We start from the raw sequence: 12,939 nt of genomic DNA on the forward strand, positions 1-12,939 counted from the left end.
GGACTAAATTATTCAATGGAAAGAGAGTACGGAAAAACTGTACCTTGTCGTGTAAATTTCAAATTGCTAGTTGGCTAAGCACCATCTACCCCCATCATGTGTTTCCACAAACCAAACGAAAGAAAAAATCTTTATAGTAGTTATAATACATATAAAATATAATAATATTATATACTAAAATAGTATTTTAAAATAAATTTATTTTATTTAATTTTAATAAATATGAAGATATTTAATTGAATATTATTGTTTTGTGATTGAGAAGAACCACTCCAGGATGAGCTCTCCCACAAATATTATAATTTTCACCACGTGCTACTCTGCATATAATCAGTATAAATATTAATTGTATTAAGATATGCTAGATTGAAAAAAAATTTATACTATTTTAAAATATAAGAAAAAATTTAGCAGCCTCGATTACCAAGCGATTGTGTGCTTAAAGGAGAGATCAAATTTGTACTACTATGAAATGTTGCAACAATTTTTTTCTATAAAATAACTTATTATATTTTTTGAAATTTTTTTAATTATGTCATCTTCTACGCAATATAGACATTTTTTATAATATTTTGTTGCGGTTGTTGTCGATATCTTTTAACCAGTCCACAACAACAAGATGTCCTAAAACTTTGACTTAATCTAAGAAATAATCTGCACGAAATAGTTACACATATTCAAACCAGCACCATACGTACATTTTGGAAAAAATGATACATTGAAATGCCCCTTCAATTTTAGTTTAGGTAATCTCACACATTACTTTGACTTAAAATTTTCAATTTGTTCTTTTAATCAAACAAATAAGAATTTGTATTGAATATTTATTCAATAGCAATTGTCCTAAACAAAATGGCTTCAGTCACTTTTAATAAATAAAATGACAAAGACTAATGAGAAGCAGCTAATAAAACTATCCAACATATTATAAATCCCACCTCGGAATACTATAACAATGTTGAGGGCTTTTTTCCAAAATCAGTCTGTAACGTGTGTTTCTCTTACCTAAAGTTTTCCGCGGAACTACAGAGTGCAAGTAATGGCCTGTTTATTTAGGTAAAAGTAAAGAGAAATAAAATCGTTTTCGATTTTGCTGTAATAAAGATACGGTCAAAACTTATGTTACACGAAACAGCGTAATTGGCTTCAGCTCACCCCCGACCGAAGTCAATTACGATGAAGAGAGGTGAAAAAAAAAATACAATAAGTAATGCTAGTTCTATTTACATATATTTAATTACGCCACTAATTACTCTTTTATTTAGTTTATATATTTAAAATATGATATAATTTGATTAGTTAAGTTTTATTATTTTTTTAAAAATATGATGAAAATTGATTAGTTAAGTATTATATTATTATATATACACAAATTATGATGAAATATAATTATATTATTTTTATTTATTAAGTTATTTATTATTTATATATAAATTATAGTTTTATGTTATTCACTTTCTTTCAAACAAACATCATAATTGAAGAAACTTTACTTTCATAATTATGAAAAAAATAGCAGAAAAGAAATGATTTTTATTGAACTCTATTTCAACCCAAAATCTACTTCAATTAAAAGTCCAGTTTCGCTGAAACAAACAGGCCCGTGATTGTTTGATGTTTGGAATGCACACTAGAATGGTTACTTTAGTGGGGGCCCATGTTTAAGATCAAAAGAAACGTTGTAGATGAAACAAAATGTTATCAAAACCACACAAATCTCAATAAAAGATGAAAGAAGAAACTGCAACTGAACACATGTTTAAGAAACAATATGTTATAGAAGAAGATGCAGAAACACCAAGTTCAACTCACTACAATAATTGAAAAAGGTACCAAGCAACTCCAACTAGTACACAAGGCGAAACCATTACGCAAAGTATAGATCTATATGATGTAGTTAAATGTATGAGCAACTTACAGTTCCGGACGTATACTTCTCAAAAAAGAAAAAGAAGTGTCTTGCATATATAAAAGCATTCACATCAAAGCAAAAGTCCCTCTATGTGTCTGTTTAGCCCCATGTATGTATCATAGACTCCGTATAGGCAAAAATCTAACTACACTAATTCCTATTACTAGATAATCTTATACCAAAACTTGACAAAAAGAGACGACAAAAAAGGTGTCATAGTTAGAACATTTCTAAGACGAACTATCATCATAGTAGGCATCGTCGCCGCTGCTGCTCGAGTACTCAAGATCATCATCCTCCCAAGGATCTCTGAAAAACGGAAGAGACAAACATTTCGCCTCGATGTTGTACTTCAATGTAACATTCAAACACCCCAGTATGTCGAGGTTGCAAAGCGCGGTGCACTTAGTCAGGATGGCTTCAAGCCCATGGTCGCTGAACCGCCCGTAGGCGAGCTCGAGGTGCTCGAGTTTTGGCATCGTGTCGGCCACGGCCAAGGCCTCGTCCTCGTCAATCTTGCTCTGGCTTGGCTCCCACGGCGGCATGTTTCTCTTCAGCTGAACTAAAGACTTGCAGTGCCTCCCTATCGTCGCGATGCCCTTAGGGGTGATATTCATGCAGTTGCTGATGTCGAGCACTGTGAGCCCCGAAAGGGATTTCACATGTTTCTCCACCGTCTGATCGGTTACCTCGCTTAGTGGAATCTGGAGGACCCGAAGAAAACCCGCAGTACTGCAAAAGGAGAGAAAAAGAAACAATTGTTTGGCACTAGAAAGAATTGAGATTAAAAAGTTTACAAAATGTTATCAAAAGTTTTGTTTCATCTACAAAAGTTTAATCAAAAAAAAAAGTTTACAATGATCTTTTTCTCAAAGATATTTATGAGGGATGTAGAAAAGAAGAATCACCAAATTGGCTACTAAACTTATGCCACACGAAGAAATATTCAACTAGGTTGCACAGGAATCTACAGCCTAAACTGATGTATAATCGTGAATCCGGTGACACAAATATACAGTATTGTACATTTATACTGGACACTGCTCAATCAATCTAGATGAATTCAAAGAAATAAAATGTTTTTTTTTCCCTGAAATCATTAGCTGAAAAGAATATATTATAAATTACTAAAATTGTGCATTTTGAATGCAGAGTTATACAGAACATACTAGTTGATTAATACATTTCATTGAAAACATATAACCACGTCCAAGATTGCAAGAACTACACTTAAAACATTTTTGCTTGAAGGAAATACTGCCAACTTTAAATGCTTATATGTTTACGGTAAAAATGTATAAAACTTAGTTTAACGATCACCCATTTTGACCTAACTATCTGACTTTTAAAAATTTTAATTTTATTATCTAATTTTTTATTTTATTTTATTTGAGCCTGATAGTGATTCTTTAACTTCAAAATTCGAACGGGTCGTTTATCTTCACGAGTTTAGTTAATATATTTTATAAAATTCACGTAACTACAATTTCATTAAAGTAAGCAAGTAGCTTAAATTTTGTATGCGAAAAGTCATCAAATTTTTGAAACCAAACAGCTTGAAAGACTGGTTACTAAAATCAAAATTTAGTCAAATCAAAATAGTCTATAGTTCAGGTAAATTTTATACATTTTTACCTATATTTACATTCTACATCCCTACACACAACAATCATCTACTGCTACATGCAACCTCTGTTCAGTTCAAGTCCAGCAAAATCATGCATCCCTAGTACTTAGCCTCTAGGATAAGCCTTCCAGATAATTTCCTTGAAAATGTACAACAGCAAAGAGCATATGCCTCTTGTGCAAACCTTATAAAAGATTTTATTTTATTTTATTTTATTTTTCCATCAACAAACAGAGTTGCAGAGAATGTACTAATAAAAACAGATATTGCAGACTTAATGGAGGAAGTATAATATTCCACATAAGGTAGTATCTTCATTCAGAAGATTTAAGTCCCAACATCATGAAAAGAACATACAAAAGATTAACAAAGATTTTGGAAGGTTCTCAACTGCAATTAAGGTCCAAAACCCCCAACTCTGTTTAAATTCATCAGGTCGAGATCAAGAACACGAATATCATTCCATATCTTTCAATTCTGCTTATAAACTCCATTTTACAATATACTTATTAGACAAATCTCTATTTGTATTTGAATAGAGCTGCGAATTTTGACCCTTAATTGCATACAGAAACTTTGAAACACTCCAGTTCAGGAAAATAAAGAAACAACATGAAAATTAATAATGGTACGAGACAAGATATATTAAAAGAGTAGTTCGTAACCCCAAGTCAAGTTAAAGAGTAATAACAAGAAGCAAGGTTAAACTATACTTTTAAAGGCAATGCATAAAGAACCATTTCTCTGGCAAAGTACAACTTAGCCACTTTTGGGTTCTGATTTATGACACCCATTTCCTATTTTTATTACTTCGCAGCCCATCAGGAATAAAAAGCAATGATATTCTACACTGGAAATAAATAGATGACACATTGAGACATTGGAGGAGAGTAATAAATTAAAAAACAGTTCAACAAAAAAAAAAATAAAAAGAGCAAAAGTATGAGAAAAGTTCAATTCCATACAATATGAATAAGCAAAACAGAGTAACCTTCAAATTAAAATAATATAAAAAAGCTAAAGTCAGCTACTTTAAGCTTGTTGTTTACAGCCTATTAATAATGGAAGCATTGAATATTCTAAAATGGAAAAAAAGAGACAAAAAGAAGTTTCCAATAAAAGTAGCAGAGATAAAAGACAGTTCAGGTTTTCCTTATCTTTGCAAAAAAGAAAAATAAATTTCATCTGGTAATTAATTAGAAAGCTCTAGAAATAAAATGCAAAATGAGAAATATCTAGTATTTAATCCAGAAAAAAAAAACTAGTGTCTCCTATTCTCTTTAAAAAAAAAAAATGAACCGATAAAAATACCTACAGACGAATTAACGCCGAGATAAGATGTGGTGCAACATATATAGCACACAAAAGCAAAAAATTAATTCCCAATTTTAAAAAAAAGAAACGAATACATTAAGACCAGCATTGATATTACACTAAAAAAAAATGGCGGAATGCTTCTGAAAAGAGGGAAAAACCAGTGTCGATAACAAATCAATAATACATTATTAAAAACAAAAAAACACAATCTCAAAAACAGCTACATACACATTGGCAAATACAAAGATTAGCTAATCGATATATTATATATATCATAACATTTCCTACTACAATAATTAGCTATACTTTATCGGAGTCTAATACACTGGTGGGGAGCCTCTCAGCAATAGAAACCGATTAAAAGCACAGCGGCAACAAAACCAAAAAAATAAATGATAAAACTAAAGAATATTAAAGCAAAAAGAATTATATTAAATTATACGAAACACAACAATCATATTATGTTAAAAGCTGCGGAAGGAGGAGGAGGAGGAGGAGGAGGAAGGGAGATGGGGATGGGGATGAGGGAGGTGTACGGACAAGGCGGCGACGAAGGAGAAGCCGGAGTTGCCGAGGCGGTAGGCGGAGAGGCGGCGGAGGAAGCCGCGGGAGCGGCGGACGAGGCGGCGGACGGCGGCGTCGATGAGGTCGGAGCGGTTGACGCGGCGGCACCAGGCCTCGACGTCGATCTCCCCCCAGCAGTAGGGCCCCACCACCGCCTCCCGCCACGCCCGGCACACGAACGGCACCGTCCGCACCATCTCGTCCGCCGCCATCCGCACGAATATCAGCGCCAGTATCTCCGGACTCATCCCCTCCCCCCACCCTCCCCCCACTCCGCACCTCCTCTTCTCCTCCTTCTCCTCCATCTCCCCCTCTCTCTTCCCTCTCTCNTGTTTGGAAATGGACGAGGGAGCGAGAGGAGCAGCTCCTCAGCACAAGTTATAGTTGCGAGTGGAGGAATCACTTTGATGCCTGAAACGAGTGTACAAGTCCCCCGCACAGATTTGAAAACCAACCTTTTTAAAAACTCTAATGAATGCGGGTTTTATACATATAGCTCTGAAATTTTAATATTTTTTTTCCTTTTGATATCAGTGGCATCGTATTTGTTTCCGTACTGTTAATTTTTCAAGCTTATACAGTAGAAGAAAAAATATTGACTATTGGAGTGTGAGTTAGAAATATGGAACCTGCGAAGACACTCCCAAAAGAAAAAAAAGAGAAAAAGAAAAAAGAAATATGGCACACGATGTGTACGAATACACCGGGTGCGGGCAACAGTTTCTTCGAGTGAGTGGGTTTCGCACGTACGTTGTGGCCAAAAGTGAGGTGGTCGGATCGGTCGACGCGTGTCCAGCTACTTACGAGATCGGACGGATGGGAATTTCGCTCGCCCCTTCATTTCCCGATTTGGAAACGACCCTCCTTTCTCTCCCTGGCGCCTGCTGTTCTGGTAGAGTGGTAGTGCGTAAGTCGGTGAGTGGGGGATTTATTTTTTGGCGTTTTGTTATACGAGGTAGGAATAGTTTTTATTGTTACTTATTATTAGAGAGGGGATGAATAATTGAATAATTGTTGAAAATAAAGAGGGGAAATTATTCAATGGGCTTGGGCCACCATGGGCCGCACCACGAAGTTTCGCAACACCGGTCGAATTAGAACTCCGAGTCAGCTCAAGAAGTAGGATAGGCGAATCATTTTTTTATTTTGTTCATTCTTTAGAAGAAAAAAATCGGCTAGAAATATAAAATAATTCGCTTTCAAACTTATAACATCAGGTGCCACTCACTAGCGACCAAGCAAACAATAATCTCTAATTGCTCTGTTTGAGAAAATATATATTTATTTGACATCTCAAGTTGTCATTTTTTTCTTATTAGACTTAATATTGCACGACAGAATGAACATTTGTGTAGGATATTACTTACTTTACATAAAGAACAGAATCAAAATAAGACTTACAACTTACGTGAAAGTTCAGTAACTAATTATGCAATTTTTGTATCTTAACATTTACCATAACCATGAGGATTTTTTTTCTAAAAGGCCGTCTATAGGAACTGATCAAAGCGAATAGTATGCCTGACCTTTCGAACTTTAAAACTACTACAAATAATCTCACCATTTCAATTAATCATCCAATGCATAAAACTTTGCAACTATTGATGAAACTTCTCTTGTCACATGATCCTTTGATTAAATTCACTTCATTTCTCTGTTCTTTTGATTGCATAAATTACTTTATAGACATTTGGATAAATTAAATTTTTTTTTTGAGAAAAAAGTAGCACGCTACCCGCTTCATTCATTAGGACTGAAGCAGAGAAGCACTAGATCCATTAAATATTATTGACAGTATTATTGATAGTATTTGTTAAGAAAAACAATATAGAGAGAGAACTGGGGCCAGAGAAGCACTAGATCCATTAAGGTCACAATCCATGCATCAAATGTCTTTACTCTTTGCAGTTGAATATGTATACATCTACTTTCTCGAATAATATTTTACGATCGATTACGACGACAAAGGCAAGTCTACTTGGAATCCTGTCGAGGCATATTAGCCGGTCATATATGTCCATGCTAGGAAAAAGTCTTTACTATAACTATTAGCAAAAAATAGAACTTTTTTAATAAAAAAAAATAAGTTATCAGCTTCATTTGCTATTATTTTTTTTAAAAATGAACTCAACTAAAAATATGAATCAATTAAGTTTTGAATTCGGAAGCTTAGATACCAACCATCTAGCTGCAATACCTCTCTCAAAAGTGTAGATAACAGAAATTATAAGGCTAATCCGCTAGATCAGATGAGCCGGAGAAGGAGCAACCTGGCTTGGATTGTACGCTGGTTCTTGTTCTCCAAAAGAAAGTTTGAGACCGAAACTCCAGTTTGATTGAGGCAGGGCCGAATTTTCGCATCAACAGTAACAGGTGCATGTACCACATAAGAAATATTTCAAATCAATTTTATTGTATCATGTAGAATGACAAGGGAGTATAGACAGAGGTAAAATGATAATTTAACGTAAAATATTTTTATTATTGTATTTGCGTCAATATGAAAGTTTTTAAATAGACGTCCACTTAGAGCAAATTAGGAAAAAATGGTAAACTAATTTTTTATTAGTTATTGTCCACATTCACGACGCATCTTAGGCATCTTCCGTTTTCGGAATCAGCTCTCGTTGGCCATTAATTCTCCAAACAAAATACAGGTATATATAAATACGGAGGCAAATTGTTTAGGGTGTGGCAACAGTACGTGGAAGCTCAATGGACACGGCAACTCTTTGTTGGTATTCAGGTCTCTTGTTTGGCCTCCTCCCTTTGCTTCTCCAAATTATCTGGCACTGGAATGATCTTCTATTCTTGGCCAAACTCAAGCTAAGATATGGCCTTTCCGAGAACAGCAATGGTGGTGGTCACAGGCTCCCCCCTGGCCAAATGGGTTTGCCATTTCTGGGGGAGACACTGAGGTTCCTTTGGTACTTTAAGATCGCGCGCCGCCCCGACGACTTCATCAACTCAAAGAAACAGAAGTAGGATGGTTCTCAACCTTTTGTTTTCATGCATCTGTTCTTCTCAAAACGTTTAAATGCAGTTTTCTCTTTTGTTGTAAGATATAGGATGTAGTGCACAATATTAGCTATGCCTGGTATTTTATGCATTAATTTGTTGTGATTTGGAATTGTGGGTAGATATGGAGAGGGAATCGGCATGTACCGAAGCCACCTATTCGGCAAACCGACCATCATATCATGCACCCCAGCCAGCAACAAGTTCGTGCTGCAGTCCCCGGACTTCCCCCTAAAATGGATAACCCCCGAACTTCTGGGAGTCAAGTCCATGTTCAACGCCGAAGGCACGCAACACGCCCGGATCCGGTCCTTCGTCGTCGACGCCGTCAACAGGCCCGACTCCCTGCGGAGGATAGCCAACGTCCTGCACCCGACTGTCGCCGCCGCACTCTGCTCGTGGTCGGAGAAGGGCACCATCGCTGCTTATTCTGAGATCAAGAAGGTTATGACATGCTCTCATATATATGTTTGATTAAGCTGCTAGTAATTAAAGCGTGAAATTCAATCCGATTATATTGTTTGTGTTGATCAGATGACCTTCAAGAACACATGCAAAATGTTCGTAAGCATCGAGCCTGGACCTCTATTCGAAGCACTCGATAAGTACTTCAATGGCACGACTCCAGGAATCAGGGCGTACCCGCTGAATTTCCCAGGAACAGCACTCCATTATGCTCTCAAGGTTTGACATCATCTTAAAACGTTGTGACTATAAGAACCTTATAATTGGACTAAAATAAAAACATTATGTGAACATTCAGACCAACCAAGTTAATAGATTGAACTTAGTTAAAAAGTCTTAATGTGTACAGTGCCGGCGAAAACTCACGGCAGTGTTCAGAAGAGAAGTGGAGAGGAGGAGGAAGGGGAGAAGTGAAGGCAACCATGAGAGCAAGGATCTAATGGATGGATTGATGGATATAGAGGATGAAGAAGGGAAGCATTTGAGTGATGATGAGGTGGTGGATAACATAGTCTCTTTGGTTATTGGAGGCTATGAATCTGTCACCCTCACTTCCACCTGGGCTCTTTATCTACTGTCCAAGTCACCGCAGGTTCTTCAAAAGCTCAGGGTACTGAAACTGTTAGCTATCATATAAAACTGCTACAACTTTACATATACGAAGAATAAGAAATGATTCAGTACTTGTGATTGAGGAATTATATTGTGTCATGTGATGTTTCCAGGAGGAGAATATGGCAGTAGGAAAGCGTGCTAACGGAGATCCGATAACCTTCGAAGATATATCAAAGCTGAAGTACACAGCAATGGTTTGGCCTCAAATGATCTTCTGGGTTAATGCCTTTTATTTTCTGATAATTGATTGATTACTTCAGTGATCTAGAGAAGAATGTGATCATTGGTTCTCTCTGTGTCAATTCAGGTTGTAGAAGAATCGATTCGGAAGGCGAATATTGTGTCTCTTCTTTGTCGAGTAGCTAAAAAGGATGTTGAATATAAAGGTAAACAAACAAGCAATTTATAAGAGTTGGCGAAAGAAATGATTTTCATTAGCTAAACATATGGACTTTCAAAATACCCATTTTGTTCTACTAATTGATTCGTAATTTGTTACCGACCGACGATGTCGTCTTTTCATGATCTTTCTGTAAAAAAATTGATATGTGATTGATAATTTGAGTTAATTGGTTTTGTCTACAAGGAATATATATATATATATATATATATATATATATATATACGCGCATCTTAGTGGTGTGACCTATGAAAATGGACAAACTTGCACAATTGGTCTAGTCGCAATGTCACATGAAGCTGTATGATCAGTAAACTGTTGGCATATGCAGGCTTCAGAATACCTAAAGGTTGGCAAGTTCTTGTTTGGATCCGGTCGCTGCACACGGATCCAAAATACTTCGATGATCCGATGTCCTTTGTTCCAGAGAGATGGGATGTAAGTTACGCACATACTCTGTAGTTTTTAGCTTACACGATTAGAGAGAACTGGTAAATGTATACGCGTGCTTATATGCGAAATCTAACAAAGTTAACATCAAATGACATGCCGACTCATGACAAATATCATCTCAAATCATAGAGGAGGAAAATCTGTTGACATGTGCAGGTACCAGTGAAGCCCAGTGGATACCAAGGCTTTGGCGCGGGACCAAGAATTTGTGCTGGAAATATGCTCGCCAGATTGCAGATCACTGTCATTCTTCACCATGCAGTTCTCGGCTACAAGTAAACATGGCGCCGTCTCTTTAACTCTCCTAGTGATATTTACGTTATTTCCATTTACTAAAAATGAGTACATGCATGGTCATATAATAAAGTACTAATTGAATTATGTGGGTATTTCACAGGTGGAAGTTAGTTAACCCTGACGCGAAGATTAAGTACCTTCCTCATCCACTGCCATGCGATGGTGCTGTCATGGACTTCGCAGCACTTTGATGAAGTAATTGGGTTAGAACCAAATGCAATCATACAATGGCTCTTGCTCTGAATTATGGTTCTTAGGCTCTTCTGTGGTATGTAAAATGAATAATTTGCAGCAGAAGCAGAGCATGTATGTACTTGAATTACTAAGTTGTAAACTTTGAGAGATGGGAGTTTATTTGCTTTCCAGAAACCATAATGGAACTTATTGAATCTCTACAAAAACAGGAAATAAAACTGCACAGTGACAATAAAAAGTCTTATTTGAGACCGCCGATCTAGGAAATTAATTCAATTCGTTGAAACTGTATGGAGATCTCCCTAAAATTATAGGCTAATCAGAAGTGACCTCCTCAATTATAATTTTTTTGATTGAATGATTTCAGTCAGATGAATTAAAAATTTTACTAAATCAACTAATAGTTTGAATTACTTTGTAGCGAAAAGTAATATCCGGATACACCAGATGCCTATGAACAGCCTATGCAAAACAAACTAGGATTTGTATCAGTACTATACAAAATGGTATACTAATTAATGAAGTTCTTTCTTTGGAACTACAAGGGTTTTGTCCTCCTACGGTATCCAACGGGCACAAATAAGTTGACTTCAACAAAACAGACATCTAATTTACATATCTAATACAGTTGGCTACAAATTTAATAATTGATATTCAAAATTTAAAATTTAAAATTTAATTATTTTATAATTTAAACTAAATTTATTTCTGAAAAAACAAATGAACTGAGACGAATAGCATCGAATCTTTCTCTAGAAAATACAAAAACAAAAAAGACACCTAATTTGAACCGGTCAAAGCGCCTCCGCAGAGTCAATAGAGACGGGTCAACCCCAGCTTCAAGGCTCTTTAACATTGATTTTGGTTTAGCTGGCTCCGCCTCTCTTGAAACAAAAAAAATCTTTATTATATATATAAAAAATAAATAATAATAAAATATAATTATTATAATTATTATCTATAAAAGTATATTAATAAAATTTTTCTTCCTGAATAAGTGTCGGAGTGTTTGAGTGTAATGCTCATATAGTTGCATAATATAGTCTTTTGATGGGATGGTGAGATTAGTTTATCTGTTTATTGAGCTTTTTTTTTTTTTTAAGGAATAAGTAGTATATTATCTGCTTTTTCAATGGGAGAATGAACTTAACTATATGGGTGAGGGCAAATAGGTCTCAGAGAGGTGGCGTGAAAAAAAAAAAAAACCTATGTTACAGATAATTAGCAGAGTGACCCTTAGTAGGGTTGACCGAAAAGGATTCCACATTGGTTATGTAGCTGTTTAATGTTAAGGATTTATAGAAAATGATCAGACTTAATTATTGGTATATTAGCTGTTTATTGAGCCGTATTAATTATGCTGGAGTTTATTACTTTTACAAATATATTATTTACCACTAGAAAATGCAACATTTCGCGTAAATCATAGCTGAAAATTAGATTCCCAAAAAGGCTCTATAAAAAAAAAAAAGCAAAAAAAACATTACTTAAAATTGTAACTTTTTGTGGTCACAAGCTCGTTTGTAATTTTTTCGCTTCTACATGATTGAGAACTAAACAATGTTTATTTGCAGATAGAGATTGCTACTTTTTAGATAAAAATTGTTCCGAGTGACAAATTGGCATATAAGTCAAAAATATTGATTTAAGAGGAGTTCTCACAGGTACATGTTAATCGGATATATTGTCATAATTCGTATTAATAATGCAAAAATAATATCTCTACATCTATAATACATGTAATTATACTCTTCTAATCTAGATTATAATTGAAAAAAATAAATTAATTTTTAGTGTTAAAAAATGTAAAATTAGAAAAAAAGAAAGGCTTTTGCTTAAATCCAATTATTTTGGGCTTGTGCATACATCGGGCTGCCTTGTTTATCTTTGTGTGCAAATTCGGTCGCTTTTGTTCAGAAACTGACCTAAGTATATTGATTTTTTCTCTTTTCTTTCTCTTCTCCATCTTCGTTCTTTTTTTTTTCTCACGGAAAAAAAACGTAGGCCAGCGGAGCAATTTTTTTTCTCTTTATTTTTTTTCTTTTCTTCCTCATGCTGGAACGTACCTTTTTTTTT

At 35.3% G+C, this 12,939-nt stretch overlaps 2 protein-coding genes across 2 annotated transcripts; one reads left to right on the forward strand and one right to left on the reverse strand.

Moving 5' to 3' along the window:
* On the reverse strand, nucleotides 1,868-5,668 carry LOC109706935 (F-box protein FBW2-like). Its single transcript, XM_020227958.1, has 2 exons — nucleotides 5,397-5,668; nucleotides 1,868-2,644 (listed from the first exon to the last, which is right to left on the reverse strand). Exons 1-2 carry the CDS (start codon nucleotides 5,666-5,668, stop codon nucleotides 2,143-2,145), a joined length of 774 nt encoding a protein of 257 aa, XP_020083547.1. The 3' UTR covers nucleotides 1,868-2,142.
* LOC109706663 (ent-kaurenoic acid oxidase 2-like) lies at nucleotides 7,740-11,088 on the forward strand. Its single transcript, XM_020227607.1, has 10 exons — nucleotides 7,740-7,793; nucleotides 8,078-8,401; nucleotides 8,561-8,882; nucleotides 8,973-9,122; nucleotides 9,253-9,513; nucleotides 9,629-9,712; nucleotides 9,826-9,904; nucleotides 10,250-10,356; nucleotides 10,528-10,646; nucleotides 10,769-11,088. The coding sequence occupies exons 2-10, from the start codon at nucleotides 8,136-8,138 to the stop codon at nucleotides 10,857-10,859; spliced, it is 1,479 nt and encodes a 492-aa protein (XP_020083196.1). The 5' UTR covers nucleotides 7,740-7,793; nucleotides 8,078-8,135; the 3' UTR covers nucleotides 10,860-11,088.

This window comes from Ananas comosus, linkage group 2 (genome assembly GCF_001540865.1).
Source record: "Ananas comosus cultivar F153 linkage group 2, ASM154086v1, whole genome shotgun sequence".
Taxonomy (NCBI): domain Eukaryota; kingdom Viridiplantae; phylum Streptophyta; class Magnoliopsida; order Poales; family Bromeliaceae; genus Ananas; species Ananas comosus.